This window comes from Bactrocera dorsalis, chromosome 6 (assembly GCF_023373825.1).
Source record: "Bactrocera dorsalis isolate Fly_Bdor chromosome 6, ASM2337382v1, whole genome shotgun sequence".
Classification (NCBI taxonomy): Eukaryota; Metazoa; Arthropoda; class Insecta; order Diptera; family Tephritidae; genus Bactrocera; species Bactrocera dorsalis.
Window position 1 is genome coordinate 12,154,359 of NC_064308.1, and position 14,265 is coordinate 12,168,623.

Genomic DNA, 14,265 nt, shown 5'->3' on the forward strand with positions numbered 1-14,265 from the left:
ATGCCACAAATAATTTACTTTTAATACCACTGTCCGATATCATGATCAGTTCATGTTTGGCGGCCGAATAACCAGGCTGCATATTATTAATTTTTGGATTAACACCAACCTTTGAACCACCCATGTATAAAGTAGCGTCCACTTGTGGATACTTAGTCATTAAGCTTTCAACAGTACTTACAGCTGGGTCCACACTATCTTCAATACAAAATAATAACTCATACTAAAACAAAAACAAATTGACAGATATTATTATAGATGTATTTATAATTAAGCATACCACTGGATAATCCATTGTAAAAAATGATTCAAGGTTGTGTTCCAAGTTCGGATCGATGCCCATTAGTGGCTTCAATATAGAAACTGCAGGTAAAGGGCTTTCATTGTAACATTTAGATGACTTCTTGTGGAGTTTAAATTTTCTGCAAAATTTAATGTAATTTGCATGTAGTTCTCTATATATAGTATGATTTATACTTTTAATATTTACGTATCAGTGTATACAAGGGAAAATTAAGTTTTTTCCGTGCATATTACATTACTAACGTCATACGAAACGCATTGATTCGAGAGATCAACGTCAAAGCGCAAATTATTTTATAAGATTCGATAACGGTACTACTATTGGAAGAAATAAGTTTCGAAATTTTTATTGTATTTCTTGGGTATTTTTCAGATTACTCAGAAAAGTATAGATAATTACAATTAGTTTTAGAGGCTGGGTATATAGGACATTTTAGGTCTTAAAATATGTACTTATATATTTTAATCACAAAAGGTTATATAATTAACTTTTAAATGTTTTTATTGTATTTCTTGGGTATTTTTCAGATTACTAAGAAAAGTATAGATAATTACAATTAGTTTTAGAGGCTGGGTATATAGGACATTTTAGGTCTTAAAATATGTACTTATATATTTTAATCACAAAAGGTTATATAATTAACTTTTAAACCTCAATGTAAAAAAATATTTTAATATTTAAAAATGACCCACATATGAAGTTTACTTCTTTTTGGGTTTATTATATATTTATTAAAAAAATAATTTGTTTAAATTATTTAAAAATTAAAGTTTAAATAACATTTGCGGAAAATTCTAACTGAAATATGTACATATACTTACGTTGACAATTAGTGCTGCTAAGCATAACAACCCGCTCTTTCCTAAAAAACCCATATTAAATCTTCTTCAGTAAAGGTTAGAAATATACGTAAAATTTACTAAAAAATCTGATATCACAATTAACGCTACGGAATTCTTAATGGTCGTTCGTTGTTTTGATATCATTTGTTCAGTAGCTCATGAACTTGCAGTGCTGCCAAATAAACAACGAGATCATGAGCTCTCTCAACAAGCAAAGAGAGGAGTTGCGGATCATTTTATCCATGGCTCTAGGTAATAGCAACCGATATATTTATACATTGTCTCTCTGAAATTATAATATATCGCTTGTCGATGGTATCAGCAGGTTTATCAATTCTAACGATGGCAACATTGTAAGAAATAGTTTAACGTCATAAGCGAACAAAGTTTTTACTTAACAATTTTTTTATAATTATAGGAATAAATGGCTTTGGAAAAGTTAGTTTAAATAACCCCGATTTGTAATTGTTCGTGGAAATATTGGTAACACATATTCAACCGTTGCAATGCATAGGTGATGTCATAACTCACGTTGAGATCTGTTAAAAAGTTTAACATACTACTTGGCTTCGCCTTAAGTTTAGATTTATAAAAAAGACAGCGTGATGTCTTACGATTTTTTTGCTTAGCCGTTTAAAATATATTAAAAACTTAAGTTTGATTACAATTATTACAATACAAAATACCTGAAAAGTGATGTTATTTTTCTTGTAAGTCTAGTCGCGTAGAGCGAGAATCTAATTTTGGATTTTGCCAAACACTCCCAAAAACCATTTCGTAGTGAAATTATTCCAATTGTTCATCATTGAACTGGTCTAGATATACTGATCGCATCTGTTATTCCCACGGAAATTATCAATTAATTATTGCTACAAAACTCTTCTTTGTATGTACGTTTCTTAACACAGCTACGTTGCTCATCCTGAGGCTATCTATCTGATGGGACTCTCGAAACGGCCATACTTTGCAATCTTAGGGATTGGAAGCCCGATTATCCCATTCACAAAGATAGCAAGGCTATTTTGTGTCGCCATCTTCCAGCCACGTAAAATTGTCAAAACTTTTAAGTTAGCAATGACCATATGCATGCGTGACATAGTAACCGAACAATTTTTTCCTTCATTTCATACGTTTCTTTCTTGTAAAACCTACACTCGATTGGAACTGATGGTAACAAATTTTTATTGGGGAATAGCTTTTGAGCCTAAGCCTAACAGTACAAACTTTTTTCAGAAAGTACATACTTTTACACGATCAATTAATAAAAAATCGCCATTCATCTGCATTACAATTAAGATTTTAAGCCGAAAATAATTTGGGTAGATTTACACAATGTACTAAATCTTTGTCATTGCCAACAGTATTAAAACTTTCTCCGAGTAACAAAGTACTCTCGCGTTTTCTACCCAACGTTATTTGAAAATATTTTTCCACCAAATTCCACTGTTTTTGTCGTGAACCGAAGATTCTCGTTTCTATAAATGTAAATCAAGCACGAAATCTGCGTAATCAGAATTTCCGATTATTTTGATTCAGAAGGAAGGAATTCTTTCTCTTAATAAATATGTTTCACCATCATCAGTGGACTTACTTTTTGTAGGCACTTTGGCATTAAGTATTTTGGTTTTGTAACCGTAACAACATTCGTATACTTAACGATTTTTCGCGATTTGAAATTGTGACCTGAAACGTTTGTTTGGCACAAATAGCAACCATCTTGTCTATGTTACGCCTGATAATGCCAAGTCATCGGCACAGAAAAGGGAAAAGTAATTGATTGTTGAACTTTCTATTTTTTAAGGGGGTATTCTACTCTAGAGTTTTGAAAAATTCGATTTTTTCATATATTTAAAGTTTAGACCCTTAAGAACATATCCTCCAAGGGATTTTTAAAAATTAAAATTATTTTAAGAGCTACAGTTACTTTAGTGACGCAGTACCTAGCCCGGTAGGTAGGTAGACTCACTTTTTTAAATGCGTTTTTCTCGAAACTACTTTTTTTCCACATGGTACCGGCATTATCTCAAGTTCTTTACAACCGATTTACTTGAAATTTTGTGTGAACCTTCTTTATATAATCCTTTATCTTTATATAATCTTTAATCCTTTGTTTTTAATATTTAAAAAAAAATTCAGGAATTTCAAAAAAAAAAGCGTAAAAAATGATTTTTATTTTCAGACAGTCGCCATTTTTCAAAAAAAAAAAAAATTCGTGTTCCCTGAGGTAGGGACTATAACAGCATCCTTACTGATTAAGAATTTCTTTTGATTTTTTTCAGACCACCAGGAGAGTTAGGATCAATGTCACCAGGATGCGCTATTTTTGTTTACACCTGTCTCTCCCCCCTCTAATTATTTTAATTTTTAATATTTTTTTGTAAAATTTTTTTTCTGTATTCTTAAGATATCAATAAAAACACCATAAAAAATTGATAGTAAAAATATTTTTTTTTTTAAATAAGATTAAAAAAACTGCCAAAATTTGATTTCTAGAGTAGAATACCCCCTTAATGTAATGATTAGCACTATAAAACCTTTCCAAAATCTTATATATTTTTACAACACCAATATTATTTTAAAGAATCCGTACTTTTCCGATTATTACGTTAGTTGCACATTTTATTTTTACTTTGCAACAGTTTTTTTTATCAAATTTAACAGAAAATAAAACAAAATATAAACCACACGTGCACTTATAACGGAAAGTTAAAGACGTCAAAATTGGGTAAAAAAACAAAACCGAAAAAATTATTGTTATTGGCAAAAATTTTGTTTTTATAAAAAGTTTAAAAACTTAGTCAACTTGTAAAAAGAAACATTCGTTAAATTCGGTATTAAACGTACGCTTTGAATCCAATCAGAACACATCTAGTCTTTTTATAAAATAGTGTGTAAAAATATCGCCAAAATCAAAAATAGGAGAAAAAGGGTAACAAATTTCAAGTTTGTTCTGTAAAAACAAATAAGTATATCTCTTGAGCTTTATTAATACATTATAATTGAACAGTAGCTACGATGTGGGATAATAGCGCGCAAAAGTATGAAAAATCGTTTTTTTAAGCTTATGTCGAGATTTTGGGAGCAGCATTTTTTTCTAGCACCTTGTTAGTTTAAGCCAGTTTTTATTTTTTTATTCTATAACTCAACTACAAGCCCGCTTTTCTCGGCTTCACACGGGTATTTCAGTTCAAAAGTTATAATTTTGTACACACTCTCCTACACATACTTCCTCGTTTTTGCGTAGGGTCATTAAAAATTAGTTAAATGAAAGAAATTCACACATGAAAGTATATTTTCTGTATTGTTATTATTATTTTTTCAATTTTTGTAAAGAGGCCTTTACTATATATTTTACTTTCTCTGCTCCTGAAAAATAATTTATAAAAGATGTTTTCACTGGAAATTGAAGCCGATTTTAATGGGGTTAGATTCCTCGGTATATGAACTAGTTAACCAGCTGCTGGGCCGGTATTAATGGTTGCTACAATTAAATTGTCCTTCAATTCCTTAATAAGCAGCCTCGTCCCGTTGCACATGCTTGGAGGACTTGAATTCCTCAAAAGCATAATTGGAATTCCAATTTTTAAAGTCAATTCATGTGGTGGCAGTCCAGTAGATTTTAATGAATTTAAAAACTCATGGGGATTCGATATTAGTCACGGTGTCTATCGATTTGTATTTTTTATTTCTTCGGGAACTCTCATATTTGTGCATAGTTTTATATAATTCATAAGGACGACGATATTAAGCATGGTTTGATGATATCTACTCGGGTACCTGTGTTAATAACAGGAAGAGTCTGTCAGAAATCTCCAGCAAATACAAAAGTTATCTCGCCCATAAGAGCAAAAAAGTTTTTAAGGTCTTTTAATGTTCTGTCCACGGCCTCTATATGTGCTTTATGGCTCATGGTGCATTCAGCTTACATAATCAATGAGGCGTCTTCCAATAGCTAACCAAGAGGCCGATTCTTACGGAATCTAAGAGAACGAAAGCACAGCTGCACACGAGAAAAGTTGCCAGATTATCATATGTGTATACATACACATATACATATTAATTTGTAAGGGCTGGTTTAAAGAAACGGTCGAGACTTGTCAGTTTTTTTCTTTTGTGTAATAGCTTCTAACAATTTCCTTGAGCATATTAATAAGATGTGATATCTGATTTGCATCATTATTGTTTTCATATCACTTTATCAAGGTATTGATACATTTAACTGTTTCCGAAAAACTCACTTTCTGTTATTGCATATTCTCCTTGATAACTGGTTCTTCAACATCATTGTCAGACACTTCGAAATCTGCGACTTCTTCCGTATTTTGATCGTCGTTCCAATTTTCAACGGATATATGCCAAACGGATATATGCCAAACGGATATATGCCAAACCCAGGACATTTCTGTCTAAATTTAAATTTAGATACAGAAATTTTGAGTTCTGTGTTCTGTTGAGAGAATATAAGTGATAGCACTCGGCGAAATCAACAAGAGTGAAGGAACTCGATGAAAAAATATTTGTGTGGAGACCTATCCGAACGTGTCCTTTGGCGTAGGTGAATGAATGTGAGTGACAGCACTCGGCGAAAGCAACGTCAAGAAGTGTGGCCGCAAGCCGATTTTCACCTTGCGCTGTGGCGCGAGTTAATACATGACTTACACTGAACCCAACTGATAATAGCTACCACACATATACATCTGCCTAGCAATAAGCTGACATCACTTACTATAAGATAACACTATCCAAATAACTAAACTAATTGTCATCCACATCAGTACTTTTCCACAATAGAATAGAAACCACAAAACTACAACTGATAAATATATTACTTTGAAGCTAAGTTCTTGTATAAATACAACCACTGATAAATATATTACTTTGAAGCAAAGTTTTTTGTATAAATACAAGCACCCGCTTGTATACAACATCTTTTCTGTTCATAAAATTCACACTGTTTAAGTGATTAAATAAAGATCGCTCTACGGAGCTAAAAATATATTTTTTAGAAAATAATAAAGTGTAAACTTTAATTGGCGCCCGAGCAGGGACACACTAATAAAAAGGAATCAGAATAAATTCCTTAACAAGTCAACAAAAATTTTCAAAACGGTTCAAAACTTAAAAACAAAACAAGAAAAAAACAAAATAAAATGGCACAACAAGCAGCAGAGATCCAAGCACTTCAAGTGATGGTACTTGATTTGCAGAGGAAATTCGCCGAAGCTCAAATAGGTAATACACCAATAATAGAAGCCCAGGATGAAATCTGTACATACACTGATCCCAAAGAAGTCGACTTAGGACTCTTCAAATCAGCAATAACAGTGTTTAGTGAAGATTATCACGAATACAGAAATTGGAGAAAACTAGCAATAACTCTAATGAATAATGTGAAAATATTTCGTGGACAAAACATTTACACTGAAGCCCTGATCCTTCTCAGAGGAAAGATCACAGGACGAGCTGCACAAATCCTCATCAACAACAACACAAAGCTAAACTTCGATGAAATCATAGACCGCCTAGACGACTCTTATGCAGATCAACGCCCACTCTATGTACTCGAGGAAGATATGATGAGAATACGACAAGGAGAAAAACCTCTCCACATATACTATGATCACCTGAACCAAGCACTCAACGGAGTATTATCCAAGATAGAAATGTCACACAAAAATGAATTTGTGATAGAAGCTCTATCAAAAGAAGTGCAACTAAAAGCGATACGTACATTTATCGCAGGGTTAAAAAGTACAGCAACAAAAAACGCACTGTACTCCAGAAATTGCTCAAACCTGATGGAAGCCTACGGTATAGCAAGGACCATGCAACATGACACTCATTATCACCAACTGGAACACATACCCAGAACATACCAGAAGAATCAGCAACAATGGCAGAGACCACAAATATACCCACCTCTGCAACCAACTTTCGTGCAACAAACACAGCCAGTGGTAACAATGGATGTAGATCCTTCCTCAACAAGATTCAGAAGACAACCATAACCACCACAATTTCAGCAGCAGCAGAATAAAAATTATCCATTTGCAGAAAGAATTAAATTAGACAAACCTATTAAATTCAATACATTACATGGAGCTTCAGTAGTTACCCACAAAAGAGAAATTAATCTCGTAGGATTTGACTTAGATTTTTACGAAACAAAAGAATTAAAAGAATTTGATTTAATATTAGGAGAAGATTCCTTAAGAAAAATGAAAGCAAAAATAGATTTTTTCGAATATTCTATAACATTTAAAAAAAATATCTGAACAAGTAAAGGAACAAATTAATTATACTATAGGAGACAAAACTTATGAAAAAGAAATAAAAGAATTAATGAATAACAATAATAACAATGAACTGTAAACTTTAACAACCACAATACAAGCAGAGATCAGGACTGAAACCAGAGAATCTGTTTGGGTACGACAATACCCCTATCCATATGCGGATCAGGACTTTGTCGAAAAGGAAATACAGAAGCTATTAAAAAATAACATAATACAAAAAAGTAAAAGCCCATATAACTCACCAATATGGACAGTCTCAAAAAAAGGATTAGATGAAGAAGGTAAACAGAAAAAAAGAATGGTTATAGACTTCCAAAAATTAAATAAACAAACGATAGCAGATAGATACCCTATTCCAGATATAACTATGACTCTCCAGAATTTAGGGAAAGCCAGATACTTTACAACAATTGACTTAAAATCAGGATTCCACCAAATTATGACAAAACCAGAAGACAGAGAAAAAAACGCATTTTCAGTCAATGGAGCCAAATATGAATTCCTTCGCCTACCGTTCGGCCTAAAGAATGCTCCAGCCACATTTCAAAAATGTGTCGATGACATACTGAGACCCTTTATTGGAAAATGTGCATATGTATATATCAACGATGTATTAATTTACTCTACTGACCCAAAGCAACATATTAAAGACATCACTAATATTAAACATACCCTACATGCAGCCAATATGAAAATCTCAGAGGAAAAATCTAATTTTTTTCAAACAAAAACAGAATTCTTAGGACATATCATAAACAATGGAAGAATTACAGTAGATCCAGGGAAAATCGAAGCTATAGTTAGGTATAAAATTCCTGAAACACTAAAGGAATTACGATCATTTTTAGGACTAGCATCCTATTATAGGAAATGTGTGAAGAACTTCGCACATATATGCAAGCCATTAACAATTTACCTAAGAGAAGAAAACGGAAATATTTCAAAAAATAAAAGTAAAAACGTAAAGTTACAATTAGATAAAGAAGCACCAAATGCTATAAATGAAATAAAAAATAGATTTAAAAAAAAAGTTGAACTATATCAACCAGATTTTAATAAAGGGTTTGACTTAACCACAGATGCTAGTAACTACGCAATAGGAGCAGTACTAAGCCAAGGAAGAAATCCTATATCATTCATATCAAGAACATTGACGAAAACGGAACAAAATTATTCTACAAATGAAAAGGAAATGATAGCCATAATTTGGGCATTACAGAAATTTAGAAATTATTTATACGGAATAGCAGACCTAACTATATACACAGACCATCAGTCTTTAATATTTTCCATATCAGAAAAAAACCCGAATACTAAATTAAAGAGATGGAAAATTTTGATAGAGGAATACGGTGCCAAGCTAAAATACAAACCAGGGCATGAAAATATTGTAGCAGACGCTTTATCACGACAAATAAACATAATGTCAGATACGTCAATGCACTCAGCTGAATCATCCGCACCAAGAAACATAAAAATGATAGCAAAACCATTAAATTCATTTCAAACCCAAATTATTTTAACACCGTCACAAACAAACGAAAAAACAGCAGCAACTATATTTCCGCGACACGAACGATTCGAAATAAAATATAACACTGAAGAATATATGATTCAAACATTAAAACAAATAATGAAACCTAAAATAGTAACAGCATTCCACACTGACTTAGAGACGTGGCATAAACACAAAGAAAAGATAGCAAACATATTTTCAACCTACTACAAAGTATTTACACAAAATAAACTACACGATATAATAGAACAAAAAGATAGGGAAAATATATTAGACTTTACACACAAGAGAGCACACAGAAACGCTCTAAACAACTATAAAGAAATATTAGAAACTTGTTATTGGCCAACACTAAAACAAGACACAGAAAAGATAGTGAAAAATTGTGTCAACTGCACGGAGAATAAATATGAAAGGAAACCAATTAAACAATTATTAGGAAAAAGCCCAGTACCAAATACTCCAGTCACATCAGTACAAATGGACATATTTTATATAAATGGCAAAAGTTATCTCTCTTCTATAGATAGATTTACTAAATACGCATATTTTCGTAAATTAGGAAGTAAACTACATTTTCATGAAATAATAGAAGAAGTGTTATCACAAATTTTTCCGAACTGTACCGAACTCATGACCGATAATGAAAGCATATTCGTCGGCATAGGCACAACCGCATTATTAAATAAATTACAAATTAAACACGAAAAGACAGCAAATAATCATTCAACTTCCAACGCACAAGTAGAAAGGTTACATTCAACGATATTAGAAATCGCGAGGACTTTAGCTAACGACAGAACTACAACTACGGAAGAAGAAATATTCTCAGCAGTCAAGGAATATAACAGGACTATTCATTCGGTGATAAAGGAAAAACCAGTAGACTTATTTTTTAATCAAAAGGAAATTAACGAAAAAGTGAAAAATAATATAGAAAAAAAACAAGAACGTATGTTAGAATACCATAAAAAAAGAAGCCAAAAAGATTTTAAACCAGGACAAATAATTTATGAGAAAAGTAGTAGAAGACAAAAATATAACAAAAGATATATTAAACACATAGTAAAAGAAAATAAAGAAAATACGGTGCTTACAACGAAAAATAAACTAATACACAACGATAACATACGAAATGTACTACCCGATAATAATATTAATAATTCTAGTGAACAAATCACTACAATACCAAATAACTAATGTGGAAAATAAAAAGTTTATATTAACCGAGACATATCCGTCATACATTTATAATGAATCAGATTACTTATATCACATGATAAACTTAACAAAAATTTTAGAACATTATGACACACTCTCAACATTAGCTAAAAACTCTCCGGAATTACATAGGGACATAGCCTTAGTCAACAGAATAGAAGTGTTAAAAAATCAATTAATAATTAGAAGAAAGAAAAGGAGCATAAATTTCTTAGGATCAGCACTTAGCTTCATAACAGGCGTACCAGATCATGACGATATGATAAAAATAAAACAACAAATTAATGATATAGTAGAAAATAATAATAAACAGAGGTTAATCAACACTCACTTCGAAAAGCTGTTGGAATCCTTTAATTATAAAACAATTCATCAACAAGTAATGCTACAAGAAATACTCAAAGAACTTGAAGACTTAACTTTAACAATCAATTTCGCTAAAAATAAAAACTTTTACTCTGCATCGTTAAACACGGAAGATATAGAAAAAATTATTAAATTACAGAATTCAGACATTCCTGTAATGAATATAATGGAATATTCAGATATACACACTTGTAGAATTAATAACACATTTATTATTATATATAAATACCCTATAATTAAACAAAAATGTGAAACATATGATATTACATTAATAGCATATCGACATGGGAAGTTACAATTAGACAATAAAGTATCTAAATGTAAAAACGAAATAAAAAGAATTAACAAATGTAAAAATATTTTATCAAAATTTATATGTCAAGAAACTAAAACAGATACTTGTACAATACCAATGTTATTAAACCTCAAAGCACAATGCAATGTAAAAGAAGAATCAAATCAAGAAATAATTGAAATAAATGAAGGAAATATTTTAATAAATGGTAAAAATAAAATAAATAATGAAACTATCACAGGAACATACCTAGTGCAGTTTAAAGAAAATATAAAATTAAATAATATAACATTTCACAATCAAAACGAGGAAATTAAAAAATATATCCTGTCACAAGAAGAAAATAATATTAAAATCCTAGATATATTAGAATCAAACTCAAAATATAAATTTAATAACATTGAAAAACTACATAAATTTATTATACCATACGAAGAACACCCAATACAAAACATATTTGTAACCCTAATAATTATATGTATACTAGCTACAACAATATACTTAAGTTTTAAATTGTATTATGCCATATTGAAATGCAAAACTCTAAAACTTAAAGAAAATCAACAAAAATGATATGAACAAATACTGAAGGCTCAAGGATTGGAACATCTCATAAAGAAAGATGCAATCACCAGCGTATAAAAAGATCAGGAGATCTTTTCAATAAAGGAGGGGGGAGTTAACACATGACTTACACTGAACCCAACTGATAATAGCTACCACACATATACATCTGCCTAGCAATAAGCTGACATCAATTACTATAAGATAACACTATCCAAATAACTAAACTAATTGTCATCCACATTAGTACTTTTCCACTTCAGTACTTTTCCACAATAGAATAGAAACCACAAAACTACAACTGATAAATATATTACTTTGAAGCTAAGTTCTTGTATAAATACAACCACTGATAAATATATTACTTTGAAGCAAAGTTTTTTGTATAAATACAAGCACCCGCTTGTATACAACATCTTTTCTGTTCATAAAATTCACACTGTTTAAGTGATTAAATAAAGATCGCTCTACGAAGCTAAAAATATATTTTTTAGAAAATAATAAAGTGTAAACTTTAATTCGCGCCGCATTTTCGCTCGTATCTCGGGAACGGGTCGTCCTACGGCCATGATCACATATACCATTTCGGTAGCAAATGACAAATAACTTTTGTTTTATACATTTTGCCATGAGATGCGTATTTCAGGCGCTAGGTAGACAATTTCACGATTTAGGCGAATTTCCGAAATTTCAAGGCCGGAGTTGGGGTTGAAGATGCAATCCGATCTCAAAACAAAAAGTTGCATTGGAATCACGACGTACTAAGGAAACTTTTCCGCACTATTAGAAATCCCGAATCGAAAAAAGTCCGGAATCGATCCACCCTAATGCACAACAGTCAGTTCATGAATTGCAAAAAAAAATATCTTACAAACCATTTCATTACAGTTCACGTATTGACCCATTTGATACTTGCTGATCATATCTCGTTGAAGGCAATAGTGGTTATTGGCCGCTACGTCATTTGGTGACGTACTAGCAAACGTATTTGATCGATTTCACCAAACTGCAATACTCAACATGATATGAGTTTTGAATGTGAATTAGACAATAGTGGGGAATATGGTAAGACCCATGTGTTGTCAACTTCGATATTCACTCCTATAAATTGAATGCTGGGGTCGAATCATTACATCCGTGCACGGAGCGGCAAGCATACGAAAGGAAATTCCGTGATACGTGCAAACGGATGATACTGTATTTTCAATTCACAATAGTTTCTAAATTCCACATTGCTTTGGATTGTATTTTTAGGTCACAATATATGTGGAACTGTCAAAACTGTTGCGAAATTTTCAATAAACTAACAAAAGCTAATTAAATAATTAAAAATAGTGAGGAAATAGCTAAGAGATCGTAGCAATAGCATACGTATAAAAAAAAAATTATGAATCCTCATTAATAAAATTTTCTTTGTAGATGTATCGTTGAACAAATCATTGGCGTCTTAAAAAGACGGTAGAGTATTTTAAGAAATGGCAAAAGAGGAAGGTATCACCGCCCAAAAGTGGAAGATTTGCTAACGTTTGTGAGGCATTACATAACATCTGCATAAAATTTACAATAAGTTACAACCCTCAGAATTACGATTCTTATCACACACAAGAAATGGACAACGGGGTAGCGAACCGCTTCACCGCAATCGACCAAACGTTAAGAGACCAAATAAATAAATTTCATTCAAACATGTATGTGTCCTTAAGTTGTAAATAATTTTATTTTTATTGTCAAATAAAATACTAAAATTTTTTCATATAAATAATTTTGTTTTTAATTTTCAATGAGATATTCCATTCATTGGTTTCTTGTTTATGTTCTTTATTCCTAAAAATTATAAAAAACTTAAAATTTAAAAAAGTTTTGCTCACATTTCCATAAATGTGTCTATTGCGATTGGTAGTTTGCGTTCGAACGACGATTCGAATGAACGGTTCTTTTATATACTCGTTCACGTGTCTCATCATGCCAGATACGAAATACAGGCTTTTACGTGACGAGTGATACTTTCACGAATGTAACGATTCGGCCCATCAATGTTCTGCCATTGTCACTTGGTGAGCGACCCCGAAAGAAAAACATGCGAATATTGTTTCGTGCATTTATTGTCAGACATAAAAACCGAAGTGGGAAGGTCCATGAACTATTGTATATTGGTTTTCATCACTTCGTATAATTCTGGACTATGTCTGGATTAGGAATTTTTGCAGAAATGATTTCATCAATTTGATCTTGTTTAACCACCATCCACCAGAAGAATGTGTGCGTGCGGCAAACTTATTTTTTGCAACTTAACAGAGTACATCCAGCTTCTAACAGCACCATATATACAATTCGTTGCTGGTTTACTGTGATCCATAAGTCCACACGTATGTCATCGCATCTTGGGAGTACTCAAGACTATGTGTCTTAGGCTGCCATACGTTGATGGCAAGAAGAGCACCGCCCGAAATTAGTGCGACCTCTTTGTGGCATCGTAACAATCTGATCGTAACAATTGATCACTTTGTATTGAATACACATAAAGTTTTCACTGAATAATTTTCAATAATTTGCGCTGAAATAAAGAAAGCAGACGACCGAAATTGAACGATTTACATAATTTACAAATAAATCAATTGGAAAACAAAAAAAATGGAAAAAATGTATCATACCCTGCAAAATCTTAAACACTGTCCTTCCGGAAAGTTGGATACTTCTGTGCGAAAAGGTTATTAGGGCGATTTAATCAACACATGTGAACATTGATTAGAAAATTTTACAAAATATTACTTCAACTACACATTAAATCTCCTTTAAAGTTGGTCGCCTTATCGCGGCAAAGGGGCTTAAGTAATAGTAAAGTGCGCATCCAAAAGGAAACG

General features: G+C 31.8%; 1 protein-coding gene across 17 annotated transcripts in view; it reads right to left on the reverse strand.

The window, feature by feature from the left end:
* The window catches only part of LOC105224621 (ceramide glucosyltransferase), a 147,024-nt gene that overhangs the window by 14,035 nt on the left and 118,724 nt on the right, over positions 1-14,265 (reverse strand). For 13 of the 17 annotated variants that reach the window (XM_049459723.1, XM_049459737.1, XM_049459729.1 and 10 more), the window contains 2 exons: positions 281-422; positions 19-223 (listed from right to left, as the gene is read on the reverse strand). In XM_049459723.1, coding sequence (XP_049315680.1) covers positions 19-223; positions 281-422 — 347 coding nt within the window. Of the gene's footprint in view, positions 1-18; positions 224-280; positions 423-1,125; positions 1,167-5,384; positions 7,282-14,265 lie in introns of those variants that run through there. The other 4 variants (XM_049459736.1, XM_049459732.1, XM_049459731.1 and 1 more) reach the window with 3 other exon arrangements.